General features: G+C 44.0%; 1 protein-coding gene across 2 annotated transcripts in view; it reads right to left on the bottom strand.

Annotated features, from left to right (window-relative positions):
• The window catches only part of Adtrp (androgen dependent TFPI regulating protein), a 61,328-nt gene that overhangs the window by 37,055 nt on the left and 9,374 nt on the right, over positions 1-14,899 (bottom strand). For both annotated transcript variants that reach the window (XM_085831151.1, XM_021180250.3), the window contains exons 2-3: positions 12,339-12,473; positions 10,329-10,430 (exon numbers count right to left, since the gene is read on the bottom strand). In XM_085831151.1, coding sequence (XP_085687277.1) covers positions 10,329-10,430; positions 12,339-12,473 — 237 coding nt within the window. The remainder of the gene's footprint in view (positions 1-10,328; positions 10,431-12,338; positions 12,474-14,899) is intronic.

Here is a 14,899-nt window from a genome sequence, read left to right as displayed (position 1 = left end):
ACACACAGAGAGAGAAAGAGAGAGAGAGAGAGAGAGAGAGAGAGGGAGAGAGAGAGAGAGAGAGAGAACACAGAGAGAGAGAGAGAACAGAGAGAGAGAGAGAGAGAGAGAACACACACACACACACACAGAGAGAGAGGGAGAGAGAGAGAGAAAGAACAATACCCCTGATGGAACTGGTCAAAGCACACTGAGGATTTATTTCTTGCACTTGTATGCAAATCTGTAAGTATCTGAAAATAGCTTAACTGAGAGCCAGTGAAGGAATAAAGGAAAACCATGCACACAGTAGGTGTTACATGTTTGCACATAAAGATTGTGCAGGGCAGGGAAACAAGCCCTTCTGTCTAGTGATTGATGTGCCTGGAGGAAAAGCTGTATTAAGGATAAAGAGGTCCCAGCAAACGTATGTTTACAGTTTCAGGGTCACGAGCTGGCTAGCTTGTCACAGTTCAGCTTCGGCTTCCTCTTCTGTTCCCCTGCAAGGTGTTCAGCATGGAGAGTTGGAAGCATTTTAGTTCTGATTCTACGCCCACATTTGTGTCTCTGGGGAGCAGCAGGGCGAGGCATGATGAATCATTACTACTTCGTAGTGGCAAGCAGCTATGAGGTCACCAGCTGAATATAAGCAAATGGTCACAGGCGTCATGTTTGTGTAAGAATAGAGTCAAGACTGCTATTTTAAGAATGTCATACAAATAGATTTTTAATCTCTTGTTCTTTTCTCTGGATTTAACATGAGATAAAAATAATGTAGTGCCTCTTCCCGGAATTCCCACTAGGAAAGCGATTGTGGGTTTCTGAGCTGTCTACCTGGTCTGGTGAGATTTCCCTATTGCAGTTTACTGCCTATGCTAACAAGAGCTCCTAAGTAACCCCATTTAATTTTTTAAAAATCTAATTACTAATACTCATGGACACAAAAAACTCTAAGCTCAAAACCGGTTATCCATCTCCTTTGACTACAAGATAGCCAACCAATGACCAACACCAAGAATACGAGTTCTTAGCATTAAAGCTGTTCAGCACTTACTACCTATGTCTCTCAGCCCCAACTCCAACTTCAAGCATTCCACGTTCTAGAATAGAGATCCACTGAGCTATGCCAGCCTCCCACTCCTTTATTTGATCCTCCTGTTCCTGCCAGCTCAAATAGTATCCCCTTCGTTGGTGTTTTTCTTGGGGTCTCAGGACGCTGTTAAATCAATCTGATCAGTGCCCTTTTAGAAGAGAAGTTTCAGAGGCACCTGCGCACAGGGGAGGTAGAGTAGGATGGATGAGGCCACCTCTTCACTTAGTGGGATGCTATGAAAGGTTTCTGTTGTTAACAAACCACAGTTCCCTCTAGTGAGCAGGGGCTGGTGGGGCGGGGGAGAAGGAAAGAAGGCAAGTAGAAGCTTCTGGAAAAAGCAAAAAGAAAAATTAGGAAGTGACCTTATCAACATGTGAGATTGTGGTTATCAAGATCCAATTTTCTCCTTCCCAGGCCAGGTTCCTTTTCTCTGTCACCACTGTCTTCACCTGTGTCATGGCATCATTGCCAAATTACATAGGACCTTATCTTTTTTACATGGGTGGTCCATGAGGGTTTAAAAAGACAGTACTGGACCACAGTTCACTAACCGCAAGCTTCAATAACATTAATACCTTTGTTTAGCTGAATGGACAGAATCCCTTATTGTCTTGGGGTTTAGGAGCTCTGCAAACGGGAGAAAGTATATACAGTAAGAGTGTTGCCATCATAAACCATAGCAACAGAATGATGCCCCCCACACAAGATGTCTATACCCCACACTTCCTGGAAGCCTTCCTTGGGAGGAGTACTTCACATGGTCAAAGGGCTTTGGTGATTGTTAAGTTTGGATATTTATTACTTGAATGTGCCCCTCAAGGTTTCGTATGGTGGACGTTTGGTCCCATGGATGTAGGGGTGGGAAGTGGAGGGACTTTTAAGAGGTGGGGCCTAGAAGGCAGAGGTTCCTGTGTTATTGGCAGTTCTGCCCTTGGGAGAATTAAGGTAGATCTCTCCAGAGCAAGTGGCTATAAAAGCCTGGGCTGACTGCTGACTCTCTCTGTAGCTTCCGGTGGATGATGTCATCGCTTTCTGCACACACATTCATCATGTTCCATGAAGCTTCACCCAGAGTCTCTGCGATGCTGTTTGGATGTTCAGTCTCCCAAACTGTGTTAAACAAACCTCTTCTTAAAAAAGCAGCTCACCTCAGGATTTCTTCAGTCCCTCCTTACATTAAAAAATCAAATGTCTTGTTCATCATTTCATTTATGATCTAAAAGGTATGGAGTTGCTAAGCGCGATGTCTGTATTTTTTCTTTCTTTCTTTCTTTCTTTCTTTCTTTCTTTCTTTCTTTCTTTCTTTCTTTCTTTCTTCCTTCCTTCCTTCCTTTCTTTTTTTTCTTTTCTTTTTTTTTTTTTTTTTTTTTTTTGGTTTTTCAAGACAGGGTTTCTCTATGTATCCCTGGCTGTCCTGGAACTCACTCTGTAGACCAGGCTGGCCTCGAACTCAAAAATCCACCTGCCTCTGCTTCCCAAGTGCTGGGATTAAAGACGTGTGCCACCATGCCTGGCTACAAAGTCTGTATCCCAGCACTCGAGAGGCAGAGGCAGGCGGATTTCTGAGTTGGAGGCCAGCCTGGTCTCCAAAGTGAGTTCCAGGACAAGCAGGAATATACAGAGAAACCCTGTCTCAAAAAACCAAAATAAATAAATAAATAAATACATAAATAGATATTCATCAGCTTTACTTCATGTTTCTCATGCTATCCCATGAAGACAAAAAAAGTGCTAAGCACACAAATTTGATTTAAAAAAAATGAATAGCATAGCTATTGATTTTTGTCTTTTGTTTTGAGCTACAACATATTGCCTATGACACGAGGAACCTATGTATAGTTATATTGGCTATTCTTATCCTGAGACCAACATTCACTGGAATGTGAAAGGTCTGAGGCCTTCTTAAATAGTGCATTAATTTAATGGATATTTGTGTTAGCCCTGAGAAATGGCTTGAAGACTCACTCATATTCATAGGAGATGTCCCTAAAAGTTTGAAAACACAGAGACATGGAGAAATGTCTAGGCTGTGAGTTACTGTGTCAGAAGAGTGCGGGTGGAGGATGAGGAATCAGGAGGGAGACACAGGGGTTACAAGGCCTGGAAACCAAGGTCAGCCATCAGTGGCTGACATGTCCAGGATGGATCTACTTTATTCCTTAGGATTCACACACTGACACTCAGCCCAAACATCTCGGACTGAGCTAATGGGTGGGAGAGAGAAATCTGAGACAATGCCTGTAGGTTATCCAGCTGTACTTCCAGTTCCCAGGACATATTTGTCAGGTAAGAATCATATGCTAATACCAGAGCATGTTACCATGTAAGCCAGTGCTATGTGTTAATATTTGTTGCTCCTCTCTCTCTCTCTCTCTCTCTCTCTCTCTCTCTCTCTCTCTCTCTCTCTCTCTCTCTCTCTTTCTCTCTCTGTACAGGCTCAATCAGGATTCAAAATCACTGGGTGCGAAAACTCTTGTCAAATGTTACCCACACCATCTGTGTTACCTAACTATTTCCTTCACTATAACAAACTATAGGAGAGACACAATTTGGAAGATGAAGGGTTGACTTGGGCTTGTGTTTTTAGTCCTTGATGATGAAGCAAAGCATCATGGTAGAAAGTTGCTGGGGAGGGGGCAGAACAAGGCCGCTTTCCTTCGGCAGCCAGGAAGCATGAGAACCAAAAGCTGTATCCAGTGACAAGAGACACTCTTCAAAGGCACACGCCCCCCTGGCCCACTTCCTCTAAGTCAGCCCAGCTCCTAACAGCCATGACTTTATGGATCTCTTGATCCAGCCACCCCTCAGCAGCGGTGAGGGCCAGTCCATCCATCCATCAACACATATGCCCTCGAGAGGGACTGGATAGTTTCAGGCACCACACACATCCCAGGGCTTAATAATTATTTTCCAGTGAACAAAGGACAGTGGGGCCAGTAACCGAGATGCTGTATTGGGTCTTTCCTCTAATCAAAGAGCCAGCTTTCTTGTCTTTTAATTGGAGGTTGTTTCTAAGGTCCCATTCATACCTACTGAGTTTGATGGGTCTCAGGCTGTGGTTGTGGGATTCAGAGAAGCATGAGGGGGTCCTGGCTGGGATTCGTATATTTTACATGATAATGACTTCCATTTATGCTGCCTTTGGCTGTTTTTAAAGTACTTGGGCCCATTCTCGATAATTATGCATGCTTTTCAAACGCAGCAAAGCTTAGAAGGAACTCTGATCTATTCCAGCCCTCTTTCCAACTTGAACAATTCAGGTTGATTTCCAGAGAAATCCTTTCTCCTGCTTCCCTCTGACACTCACGCAAGAGAGGGTCATTATTTCTCCGTTCCTGAATCCTCTTCCTGCTATTTAAATCTGTCTGCTCTGGTTCTATCTTTAGTAAGCATTTAGATAGGACCCGAGGAGTTAATGCTTTCCTGGCAAACCCTGAGGTATGAATACTCTGTCCTGTTGCTTCCTTTACGAAGGCCAGAGAACTGCTGCTCAGCAATAACACAGTTGGGTTGATCTACTTCACCCAAGGCAGCAAGGCTCTCACCAGCTCAGGCAGTCTGTCCACAGTGGTGGATGGAGAGGACTATTTGGACCAAAAATTTGATGGGGGGCGGGGGGGGGGCAGGAATATGTCTGTTGAACACTCAGTGACAGTCAGCTCTGAAGGGTCCTATGGGAACCACACATCTCAAGGGAGTCAGAAGCACTGGGCAGGAAGATCCCAAATACTCCATTAGTTCCAAAGCATCTAGAAATACACAGCGTCAGAATAGAGTGCCATAAACCTGGGAACAACACCACAGATAACGATGCTAAGAAAACAGTTGCAAGAAGAAAGCTAGCCTCCGGTCAGCAGGAGGGATACTGTAAAGTAAAAAGGACCTGCCAGGACCATGAGGAGCTGCTGATGCTGCAGTCATTCTACGGCAGAGAGAAAAGCATGGCAGTACAGGGCAGGATTCACTCCAGGGAATAGTTTGCCTCACACAGAAGCACTTAGGCCAGATGTTCAGGAGACTGCCCATCATCCTTCTGGTCCCAATTTCCCGGTTCTGAATCATTTTCTTTGGGTTGTCTTATATGGGCACTGGCAAAATGGGAAGTGTTAACAAATTGACCTGTAAGGTACTCAGCTTCCCACTGCGATAACAAATGCCCCAAGACAGCAGCTTGTGGAAGATAAAAAGGTTTATTGGGGTTCACAGCTTCACGGGTTTCTTTCCATGGTCATTTCGCTCCATTGCTTTCTAGACCCATGGAAAAGTGGCATAGCAAACCAGGGAGCATGAAGAGACTAAATAAATAAATAAATATATATATATCTTTACCTCATGGACAGAAGAAAGAGGACAGAAGCTGGGATTCTACAATCCTTTCTAAAAACACGGTCACAAGTAACCTCAAGGCCTCTCACTAGTATCCATCTCTTCACTGTTCCATACTTTGCCAACAGAAAGGTCTTAGGGACCCAGGCTTTAACACTCAGGGCCTTGGAAACCATTCCACATACAAACTATAGCACCCAATACCGAGCTTCCCCTACCCTCCTGTTGCGTGTGTTCGCCTGTTGGCGCATGTGTATAGAAGCAGAGGTCAGTATAAGATTGCCTTCTTCCCTTGTTCTCTACCTTAGTCTTCTGTGATGAGCTCACTGACTGGCTGGATGGGCCCCAGGAATCTTCCCATCTTTGTAACCCTCCAAGTAAAGGTTACAGGCATGTGTTACAGTGCCCAGGTTTTACTATATAGGTCTGGGGAACCAACTAGATCTTCATGCTTGCATGGCAAACACTTTACTGGCTCAGCTATTTCTTCATCCTTATGTAATATTTTAAAATTTTTTTATCTTGAAGGTAAATATATACACATACATATGTACATACATACATATATACACACATATATATGTACATGTGAGCATACACATGTATGCACATGCATGTAGAAGCTTGAGGCCCATGGTAGGTATCTTTTTCATTTGTATTTTATTGTCTTTGTGTTATCATTGTTATGATGAAACACCATGACCAAAAGGACCTTGAGAAGGAAAGAACTTATTTGGTTTACACTTCTAAGTCATTGTTTATCATCAGAGGAAGTCAGGACAGGGATTCAAGCAGGCAGGGACCCAACGGCAGAAGTTGATGCTGAGGCCATGGAGGGGTGCTGCGTACTGACTTGTTCCATGGCTTGCTCAGCTTATTTTCTTATAGAACCTAAGACCACCAACCCAAGGGTGGCACCACCTATAATGGTCTGGGTTCTCCTGCATCAATCACTGATCAAGAAAAGGATTCACAGGCCAGTCATATAGAGGCATTTTCCCAATCAAGGCTCCCTCCTCTCATATATCACTGTCTACAGCATGTATCAAGTTGACATAAAACTAGCCAGTGCACCACCTCATTTTTTAAGATACAATCTCTCACAGAACCTGGAGGTCATCTATTCAGCTAGGCTGGTTAGCAATGAGCTGGAAGAAACCCACTGTCTCTGTCTCCTCAACACCAGCATTACTGGAACATCCACTGTGCCTGGCTTTTATGTGGGAGCGAGGGATGGAACTCAGATCTCTGTTCTTGTTCAGCAAGAACATCACCAACTGAGCTATCTCTCTAGCCCTTAAGCAACCACTATCTTGTAGGAACAGCATCCTTGAAGCATCAGGCTAGAAGGTTTTAATAGTAATGACGGAAAATAGCCAGAGTAGTCAAGAGTCTGGAGTATGGGGATGAGATGTAGCCACAAAGACACTCTCCATTTAGAGCCAACACTGAAGAGAAGCAGGGTGTTCGGAGATGGTTCCATTAGGAAACTCCAAGTGGGTTTGCTGGTTTTTCTTCCCCTGAGAAATGACATGCAGGAATTTTCTCCAATTAAGCAAAGAGAAACATGGAAACATCCGAGTCTAACCCATGGCAGGCTTCCTTCCCCTCCTCCTCTTCCCTAATCTGGAGTCCATTTCCCTTGACTCTGGCCTGGTTTCCTCAAGGGATGAGGTGACCTGGATGGAGGGCAAGGAGGCAGAGTTTCTAATATCCCCCCCCCCCCAGGTGGTGCAGGCAACAAACTACTTCAGCATCTCCACAGTACAGTATTTGTTTTGCTGTTAATAATTGGCTCATGGATGTGATGTACAGTATTATCCAGATCTTCACTTCCCAAATGATCAACCATCCATATGGCTGTTTACTTATCAAGGTCACTAGGATTGGGCATCACCATTACAGCTAACTGGAGGAAATCCAAGCATCTACGCAGACAGTGGGGCTCAGTGGAAGAGGGAGCTGGTAGTCATTGTCGGAAAACCGGCTGAGCTCACGAAGCCTGTGGAGTGGGCTTGGTAAGCATGCTTGGCTCCAGATGAAACGAACTTTCAAGATTCTGTCCTTTAAACTATGGGAGTAATGTCCAGCCCTAGTGGGTGATTGCTTTCTGACCCCTCGATTTCCTCCAGGTTTTGGCTTATTGGCATACAGATGGGGAGTCTAAGTGAAAACTCTCCCTTTGTCATATTAATTAATCCCCTTGATTTTCCAGTGAAATGTAAGGCTGACTCAAAGCCCAATAGGGTTAGGGTTAGGGTTAGGGTTAGGGTTAGGGTTAGGGTTAGGGTTAGGGTTAGGGTTAGGGTTAGATTTAACCCTAGATTTAACTGATAAAAGGCATCAGCAAATTAGTCTCGTATCCTTACGAGATTACCTCCAGAGCGGGGCTGTGGAGGGCAAGCTCCCTGACTCCCGGGCAGATGAGGTAATAGCCTTTCAGTCTGTAAAACTCGAAGTTGTGGTACTTATCTAAAGAAGGGTGTGAGAATTAAATCAAATTCAAGAAACATGATTTACATAGTATAATGTAAAAATTTTAATGTAGACATTAAAAATGGGGGTTAGGTGGGGTGGGGATGGCTCAAGATGGTGGAGAGCTTGCTCTACAAGCATGAGGATCTAAGCCTGGCTCCTAGGCACCCATGTCACAGCTGGGCAAGTCTGTAACCTCAGCGCTGGGGGCTGAGAGGCTAGGGGGATCCCTGGAAACTCATTGGCCTGTCAGCCCAATTAAATCAGTGAACTCCATGTTCCGTAAGAGACCCTGTCTCAAAAATAAGGTGAAGGGTGACTGATAGAGAGATTCAATATCAATCTCTGCCACCACAGGCAGGCACACACACATAGACACATACACACATACATACACACAGATATACACATATACACATACATACATATATACACACATAAACACACATACACACACACACATATACATACAGATATACATATACACATACATACACACACATAAACACACATACACACATACACATATACATACAGATATACATATACACATACATACACACACATAAACACACATACACACATACATACATATATATACATACATACATATATACACAGACACACACACATACATACATAGACACACACAGACACATATACACAGACATACATACACAGAACACAGAAACATACACACATACACAGAAACATACACAGAAATACATACACACACAGAAATACATACACACACAGAAATACACATACATACACGTACATAGACACACACATACAGACATACACAGACACATAGACACATAGACATAGACACACACATAGACACATACATATACACATACACATGCACAAACAACATACAGAGAGGAACACAGACATATACACACAGACACACATACACAAATACACACAGAGATATACACAGACACACAAACACATACACACAGACCCATATACACATACACACAGACACATATACACATACACACACATATACACATACACAGACACACACACATAGATACACACAGACACACAGATACACACACATACACACACACACATTCCTGAATACCCAGCTACATATATATTAAAGACAAACACCCCTACCCTCCTACTTACATTGGGAATATTCGCTATGAAGTCATCCCAGATGAATACTAACGAAAACCTAGCAAAGACAAGACACTGGAAAAAGGGGGATTCCTTAACAAGTAGATTTGGATCTTGTGCACTGAGTTAGATCAGAATCAAGAGCACAGTACTCAGCCAATGGTATCTCTCTCAGAAAAACATTTGAAGAGTTTTTTTTCTGGGTGTGGGGTGCATGAGGTAGTGTGTTCAGGAAGCTTTTCCACACTGACTGTCATGAACTTGGAGACAACAGGAGCTTTGAAAGGTGGAAGAGAGTCTCTGGATGGGTTCTCCCGATTTTTGCTTATCTTGTTTCCTAGCATCTGAGGTCTTCCTATTTAAACTTCCCAGTAATGCAGAAACGCATCTATAAGTGTTGCAGAGTTGAGCCACGATTGCCCAGGGAGACGTTATACACACAGCTCTAATGATTCAGGCTTAGCATTGCAGTGGAGACCTGGACACCTTGCTAGCCCTGCTTGTCTGGGTCACAGCTGATTCCAGACTCCGGTGACCTGAACATCTCAGAAGAGGTTCTGCCTTCTGCTTAACTCTTCAAAAACATTGGAGTCAACGGGAAAAAAAAATACATGACTGGATAAAACCGATCGAAATATTTAAATACTAGTCTGGGAAAATTTGGTGAGCGGTCACGCCGTTGCCCTTTTTAGTGTGTTATTTGGACATGGGGATAGAATTTTGTTTCAACCTTCCTTTATTCCATTCCTGGAAATGAACTTCATTATTAGTCATGGGCAAAAGTCACTTTTTTTTTCAGAACTGGCAAAGGTCATTTTTCCTGGTAGCATGACTTTTTAATGTCTTTCCTAAGCAACATAAGAACAGCTCAGCTCTTCCTCTCAGCTTCAGTAGATCCCTGGGCTGCGGTACTAGATTTTACTTATTTACATCCTGAGTATGCTTTTTAAAAAAAAAAAAAAAGATTTATTTTTATTTTATGTATATGAGTATTTGCCTGCATGTACGTGTGTGCAAAACAAGCGTGCGTGGCACCCACAGAGGTCAGATCCCCTAGAACTGCAGAAACAGGCAGTTTCGAGCCACCAGGTAGGTTCTGGGAAAGGAATAGAACCCCAGGCCTCTGGGAAATCAACAGTTGCTTTTAACCAGTGAGCCATCTATCTCCTAGCTCCTCTCAGGATGCTTTTTAAAATAGTGACAGGGTGGAGAGGCAGGAGTGAACTGGAGAGCACTGAAGAACTGTTTGGAAACATACCCAGATACTTCAGCGTTCAGTACAGAGGCCACTGGCTTCGGTGTTCATTAATTTTCTCCCACTCACCATTGCGTGGTTAACCCATGCTGGGAAGAAGTCATCCAAGCCCTTGGGGTAAACGAGATTCCGGTCGTAGTGAAAGAGAGTCCAGAATGCCAAGAACACAAACTGGAAAGGAAACACAAAAATACCAGCCTTAGGTTTGGTTTTCCAGCAGAGGTTTATAAGCCAACCAATGAAAGAAAGAGCAATATCAAAATTGATGGCGGTTTGAAGGATAGCGTACATACATTTTATAAACATAAAATGGAAGAGGAAATGCTTACTATAGAACAGTTGTATCCTGGCTTTCTGGGGATTCTTTAGTGAGGACAATGTGTTAGGAAGCAACGATGATGACCATCGTAGTAGGAAGAGACGACCTAACATAAAAGATGCATGGACCACCAGCCCTACATTGTTATCAATGATCTCTTTGTCATCTCTGCATGGGTGTGTATGTGTGTGTACATGTATGTGCACATGTGTCTATGCATATGCATATATGTACTTGGGCTCTCCTCCCTTTAAGGAGTCCCGGCAGAGAACAACAGGAAGGTTTAGGGTGCTGCTGAGCATGAGATCATGCATAAGCTACTGATGTGGGAATTGGATCTATCTCTCTGTCGCTTAGAACTTTGGGTTTCCTTGCATTTGCTGTATCCTTTGTATGTCCTTTCCCAGTGTCTGCCCTCTGGAGATCATGCATAAGCTACTGATGTGGGAATTGGATCTATCTCTCTGTCGCTTAGAACTTTGGGTTTCCTTGCATTTGCTGTATCCTTTGTATGTCCTTTCCCAGTGTCTGCCCTCTGGGTTCTGTGCCTGCCGAGATGATGGGGCAGGCTACAGATTCTCCCATCACATTACCTTCTAAACATGCATAGGCTCGATTTGCAAGACAAATAAACAGACTCTGCTGTTCTTTCTAAAACCTTGAACTTGAAAAGATTTCCTGTGAGTGGAGGAGGAAGCATTCCACAAAGAAACTGGGAGTGCTAAGTGCTTGCTGCATCTGAGCTCACCAGAGGTGGAGAGTTTCAGGCTGCATTTAGTTTTGAAGTCTTGGAGCCATAGAAAGCACTGGCCAGAGGAATGAGGTTGTCTTTTTTTTTTTTTTTTTTTTTTTTTTGGTTTTTCAAGACAGGGTTTCTCTGTGTGGCCCTGGCTGTCCTGGAACTCACTCTGTAGACCAGGCTGGCCTCGAACTCAGAAATCCGCCTGCCTCTGCCTCCCGAGTGCTGGAATTAAGGGTGTGCGCCACCACACCCAGCTGAGGTTATCGTTTCTGATGCCAGGCTCTACTATGCAGTGAGCATGTGTGATCTCAGACGGCTACAGTCCTAGATAATGAACGCATGGACAATGGAATAACCACGTGGCGGCACCGGAAAACAAGCTTACTTCAGTTAAATTTGTGGTTGCAAAAATCCACAAACATGGAGAGCTGATTTTATTTTGATTATGCTTTCCCACCAGGCAACAACAAGGACCACACACAAAACTTTCACACACAAAAAAATAGGACTTTGGGCTGGAGAGATGGCTCAGCAGTTAAGAGCACTGACTGCTCTTCCGAAGGTCCTGAGTTCAAATCCCAGCAACCACATGGTAGCTGGCATACAACCACCGTAATGAGATCTGATACCCTCTCCTGATGCCTCTGAAGACAGCTATACTGTACTTATTTATAATAATAAATAAATCTTTGGGCCGGATCGAGCAGAGCCGACCAGAGGGAGCAGAGGTCTTAAATTCAATTCCCAGCCACCACATGATGGCTACAGTGTACTCATATACATAAAATAAATAGATACATCTTTGAAAAAAATTAGAAAGTTAATGATAAGCTCATATGTGGTGTACCCCACTCCTGGATGATGCTAGACAATGCAGTCAGTCCCCAGACAGAAAATTTGTGGAAATGTAGATGCTCTGGTTATAGTAATTAGTCTCCAGACCACCTTGTTGTTCCCAGGAGAAGTATCCATCCATGGTACGGGATGATGATGCTGGACATACAATTTGGGTACTTACTGTAGATATAGGAAAAGCCATTGTGGTAAAGAGCAGATCTCTGAAGGATGTGACAAACTTGATATCTTTCCTTCCGATGACTCTTTTCAGCACATCATCCAGGCAGGCGACCCCAAAGAAAATGGCCTGCAAGAGCTAAATTCATTACAATAAATGAGCACTCTCATTGGCTTTAATTAATACATCCTTGACTGATGTAAAGCTGCAGCCCTCTGGGAGCAATGTTGGCTCGAGAAGGAAGGGGCGGTGGGTCGTTTGGGTGCAGAGCCAATTCAAGAGCTGGGATTCCAGCTCATTGGGCCTTGACCTTGCACACTAAAATTGATTGAGGAAATTCATTTAGGAGATAATAGTGTGTACAGTATTTAGTCTAATGGTCTTTGGCTAAAATGGAAAGAAAATAGACTTTAAAGGGAGAAAGTAATGAGCTGCATAGAGGTAAGAACCAAATATACAGCTCAGTGTGAAGAGCCAGCCAGGCATAGCGGGGCATGGTCAGAAGTCCCTTCCTAGGAAAGATAGCTAAGGTAAAAGACTGGGTAGCGCTAGATACAACAGTCAGTGGAATGGCTGCCTCACAACCTCAAGACCAGATTCGAATCATTCATGCAAAAGCAGGGTGTGGTGAAGCAGATGTCTGTAACCTCAGCACTGTGGGGCGAAGGCAGAGAAAGGTGGACCCTCCAAAAAATGCTGACTCATGAAATAAAGTTAATTTCTGGTCTCCACACATAGAAACGGGCAGGTACCCGTGCACATACATGCATGAACATATTCCTCTCTCTCTCTCTCTCTCTCTCTCTCTCTCTCTCTCTCTCTCTGACACACACACACACACTGAACCCTCACTAAGAAAGCCATAATGAACACCAGGATGGAACTCTGTGCCGTTTGAGGAAAGTGCAGATCAGGACAGCATTCTCAGGATGAGAGGCCAGTGCAGCCCCACTACCTAAAGGGGCTGCCTGAAGGCCTCCGGGAAGCAATCTGATAATTGGAAGGATTTAAATCATGGGATCCAGAAAGCAAGGCCAGGAGTTGTGGCAGCTGCTGAGTTCTGTGAGGTTCCTGAGGCAGGGCAAGAGCGAAGCAGAGCCCTTTCACTTCAGTAAGACTGAAGTCCTTTTTATCCTAAAGGCTTGGCACTAGAAGTATTTCGGATTGTGGATTTCTTTGTTCAGATTTTAGAATATTGACTCATAATGGAGAGAAGACTCAAGTGTGCACACAAAATCAATTTGTACTTTATGTTCGCCTCTTAAAAATAACTTGAAGGTAACCTTATACCATACTCGTAATAATGATCTTGTGCGTGAAAAATCAAGTTAGACTGTGTGAAATTTTCTATTTGTGACATCATACTTGTGACCGAGACACTTCGATTTTAGAGTCAATTGTCAGATCTTTGGATTCAGGATGCTAAGCCTGCAGTGTGGCCTGGAAATCAAGCCTTGTATATTTTGTACAATGTTAAGGACTGGTGGGTGGTGACTGTACAGAGATTGGGTTTATTTGAAGTATGTTTGCCTTAGAAGCCATCTCAGTTCTTAGAGGCTCTGCCTTGGCATGTGAGGGGCAGTTGGATTCCAGCCTAGAGTATGAGATAAGAAATTTATGGAGTTGGGGAGCTGAGTTAATAAGTGATCCAAGCTGGCTGTTGGGGAACAGTGTCTGAAGTTTAGACTTGGGCAAGGATCTAAAGTTGACTTCAGGACACTCCCTAGGTTGAGGACTGAGCAGGAAGAGGGATGGGAAGAAACAGACGATTCATCCAAGATTGGAAACCGAGTCCTCAGATCAGCAGAGCGTGCACTACCTTGAGCTTCTCAGAAAGCCAGGACTCTTCTCTGCCCACAGACTTCGGGATCACAGTCCCTGGGAAGGAGGTCTAAGGGCAGAACCCTCTGGATTGGGCATCCATTGCTCATGGATTTTACCAGGGACTCACAACTCCAACAGCTGACTTTCAGTCATGGCTTATAACATGCCAGACTGGAGACTCGTTTAATTCTCAAATGTCCTGTAAGTATTAGCTCCATCTTAGAGATGAGGAAAATGGGCTAAGAGAGATTAACAAACTGGCTTTAAGTCCCAAGGCTTTGGAGTCTGGTTCTTGAGCCAGCCTTAAGAAACATCAGATTTCTTGAGCAGAATTGAGGAGAAACAATTTACACGACTAGGAGAATAAAATGCAACATTACAAAAAATTACCAGTGCCCTGTTCCTACCTCAGGGACTCCCCTTTAATGGGCCTAAGGGAACAGCTCAGATATTACAGTTTATGAATCTCCCCAAGGTTGTAGGTTTTTTTGGATGTGTGGTGGTAGGGTTAGCCAGGGATCAACTTTGGCCAGGAGACAACAGTTATCTTGGTTTTTGAGGCAGGGCCTTCACTGGGGTCTGGGGTTCTCTGCTTCAGCTAGGCTGGTCAGCAGGCAATCCCCAGGAACCTGCCTATCTTCAGGTCCTCTGGGCTGGGATTTCAAGGTCCTGCCACTGTGCCTAGCCTCAAGTGTAGATGCTGGGGATGGAAGTTTGTTCAGTCCTGATTGTGCTCAGGC

Source organism: Mus caroli, unplaced genomic scaffold, assembly GCF_978045245.1.
Source record: "Mus caroli unplaced genomic scaffold, Mus_caroli_1 scaffold_15, whole genome shotgun sequence".
NCBI classification, from domain to species: domain Eukaryota; kingdom Metazoa; phylum Chordata; class Mammalia; order Rodentia; family Muridae; genus Mus; species Mus caroli.
The sequence above is the reverse complement of the archived record's forward strand: the minus strand, read 5'-3'. Positions and strand labels throughout refer to the sequence as shown.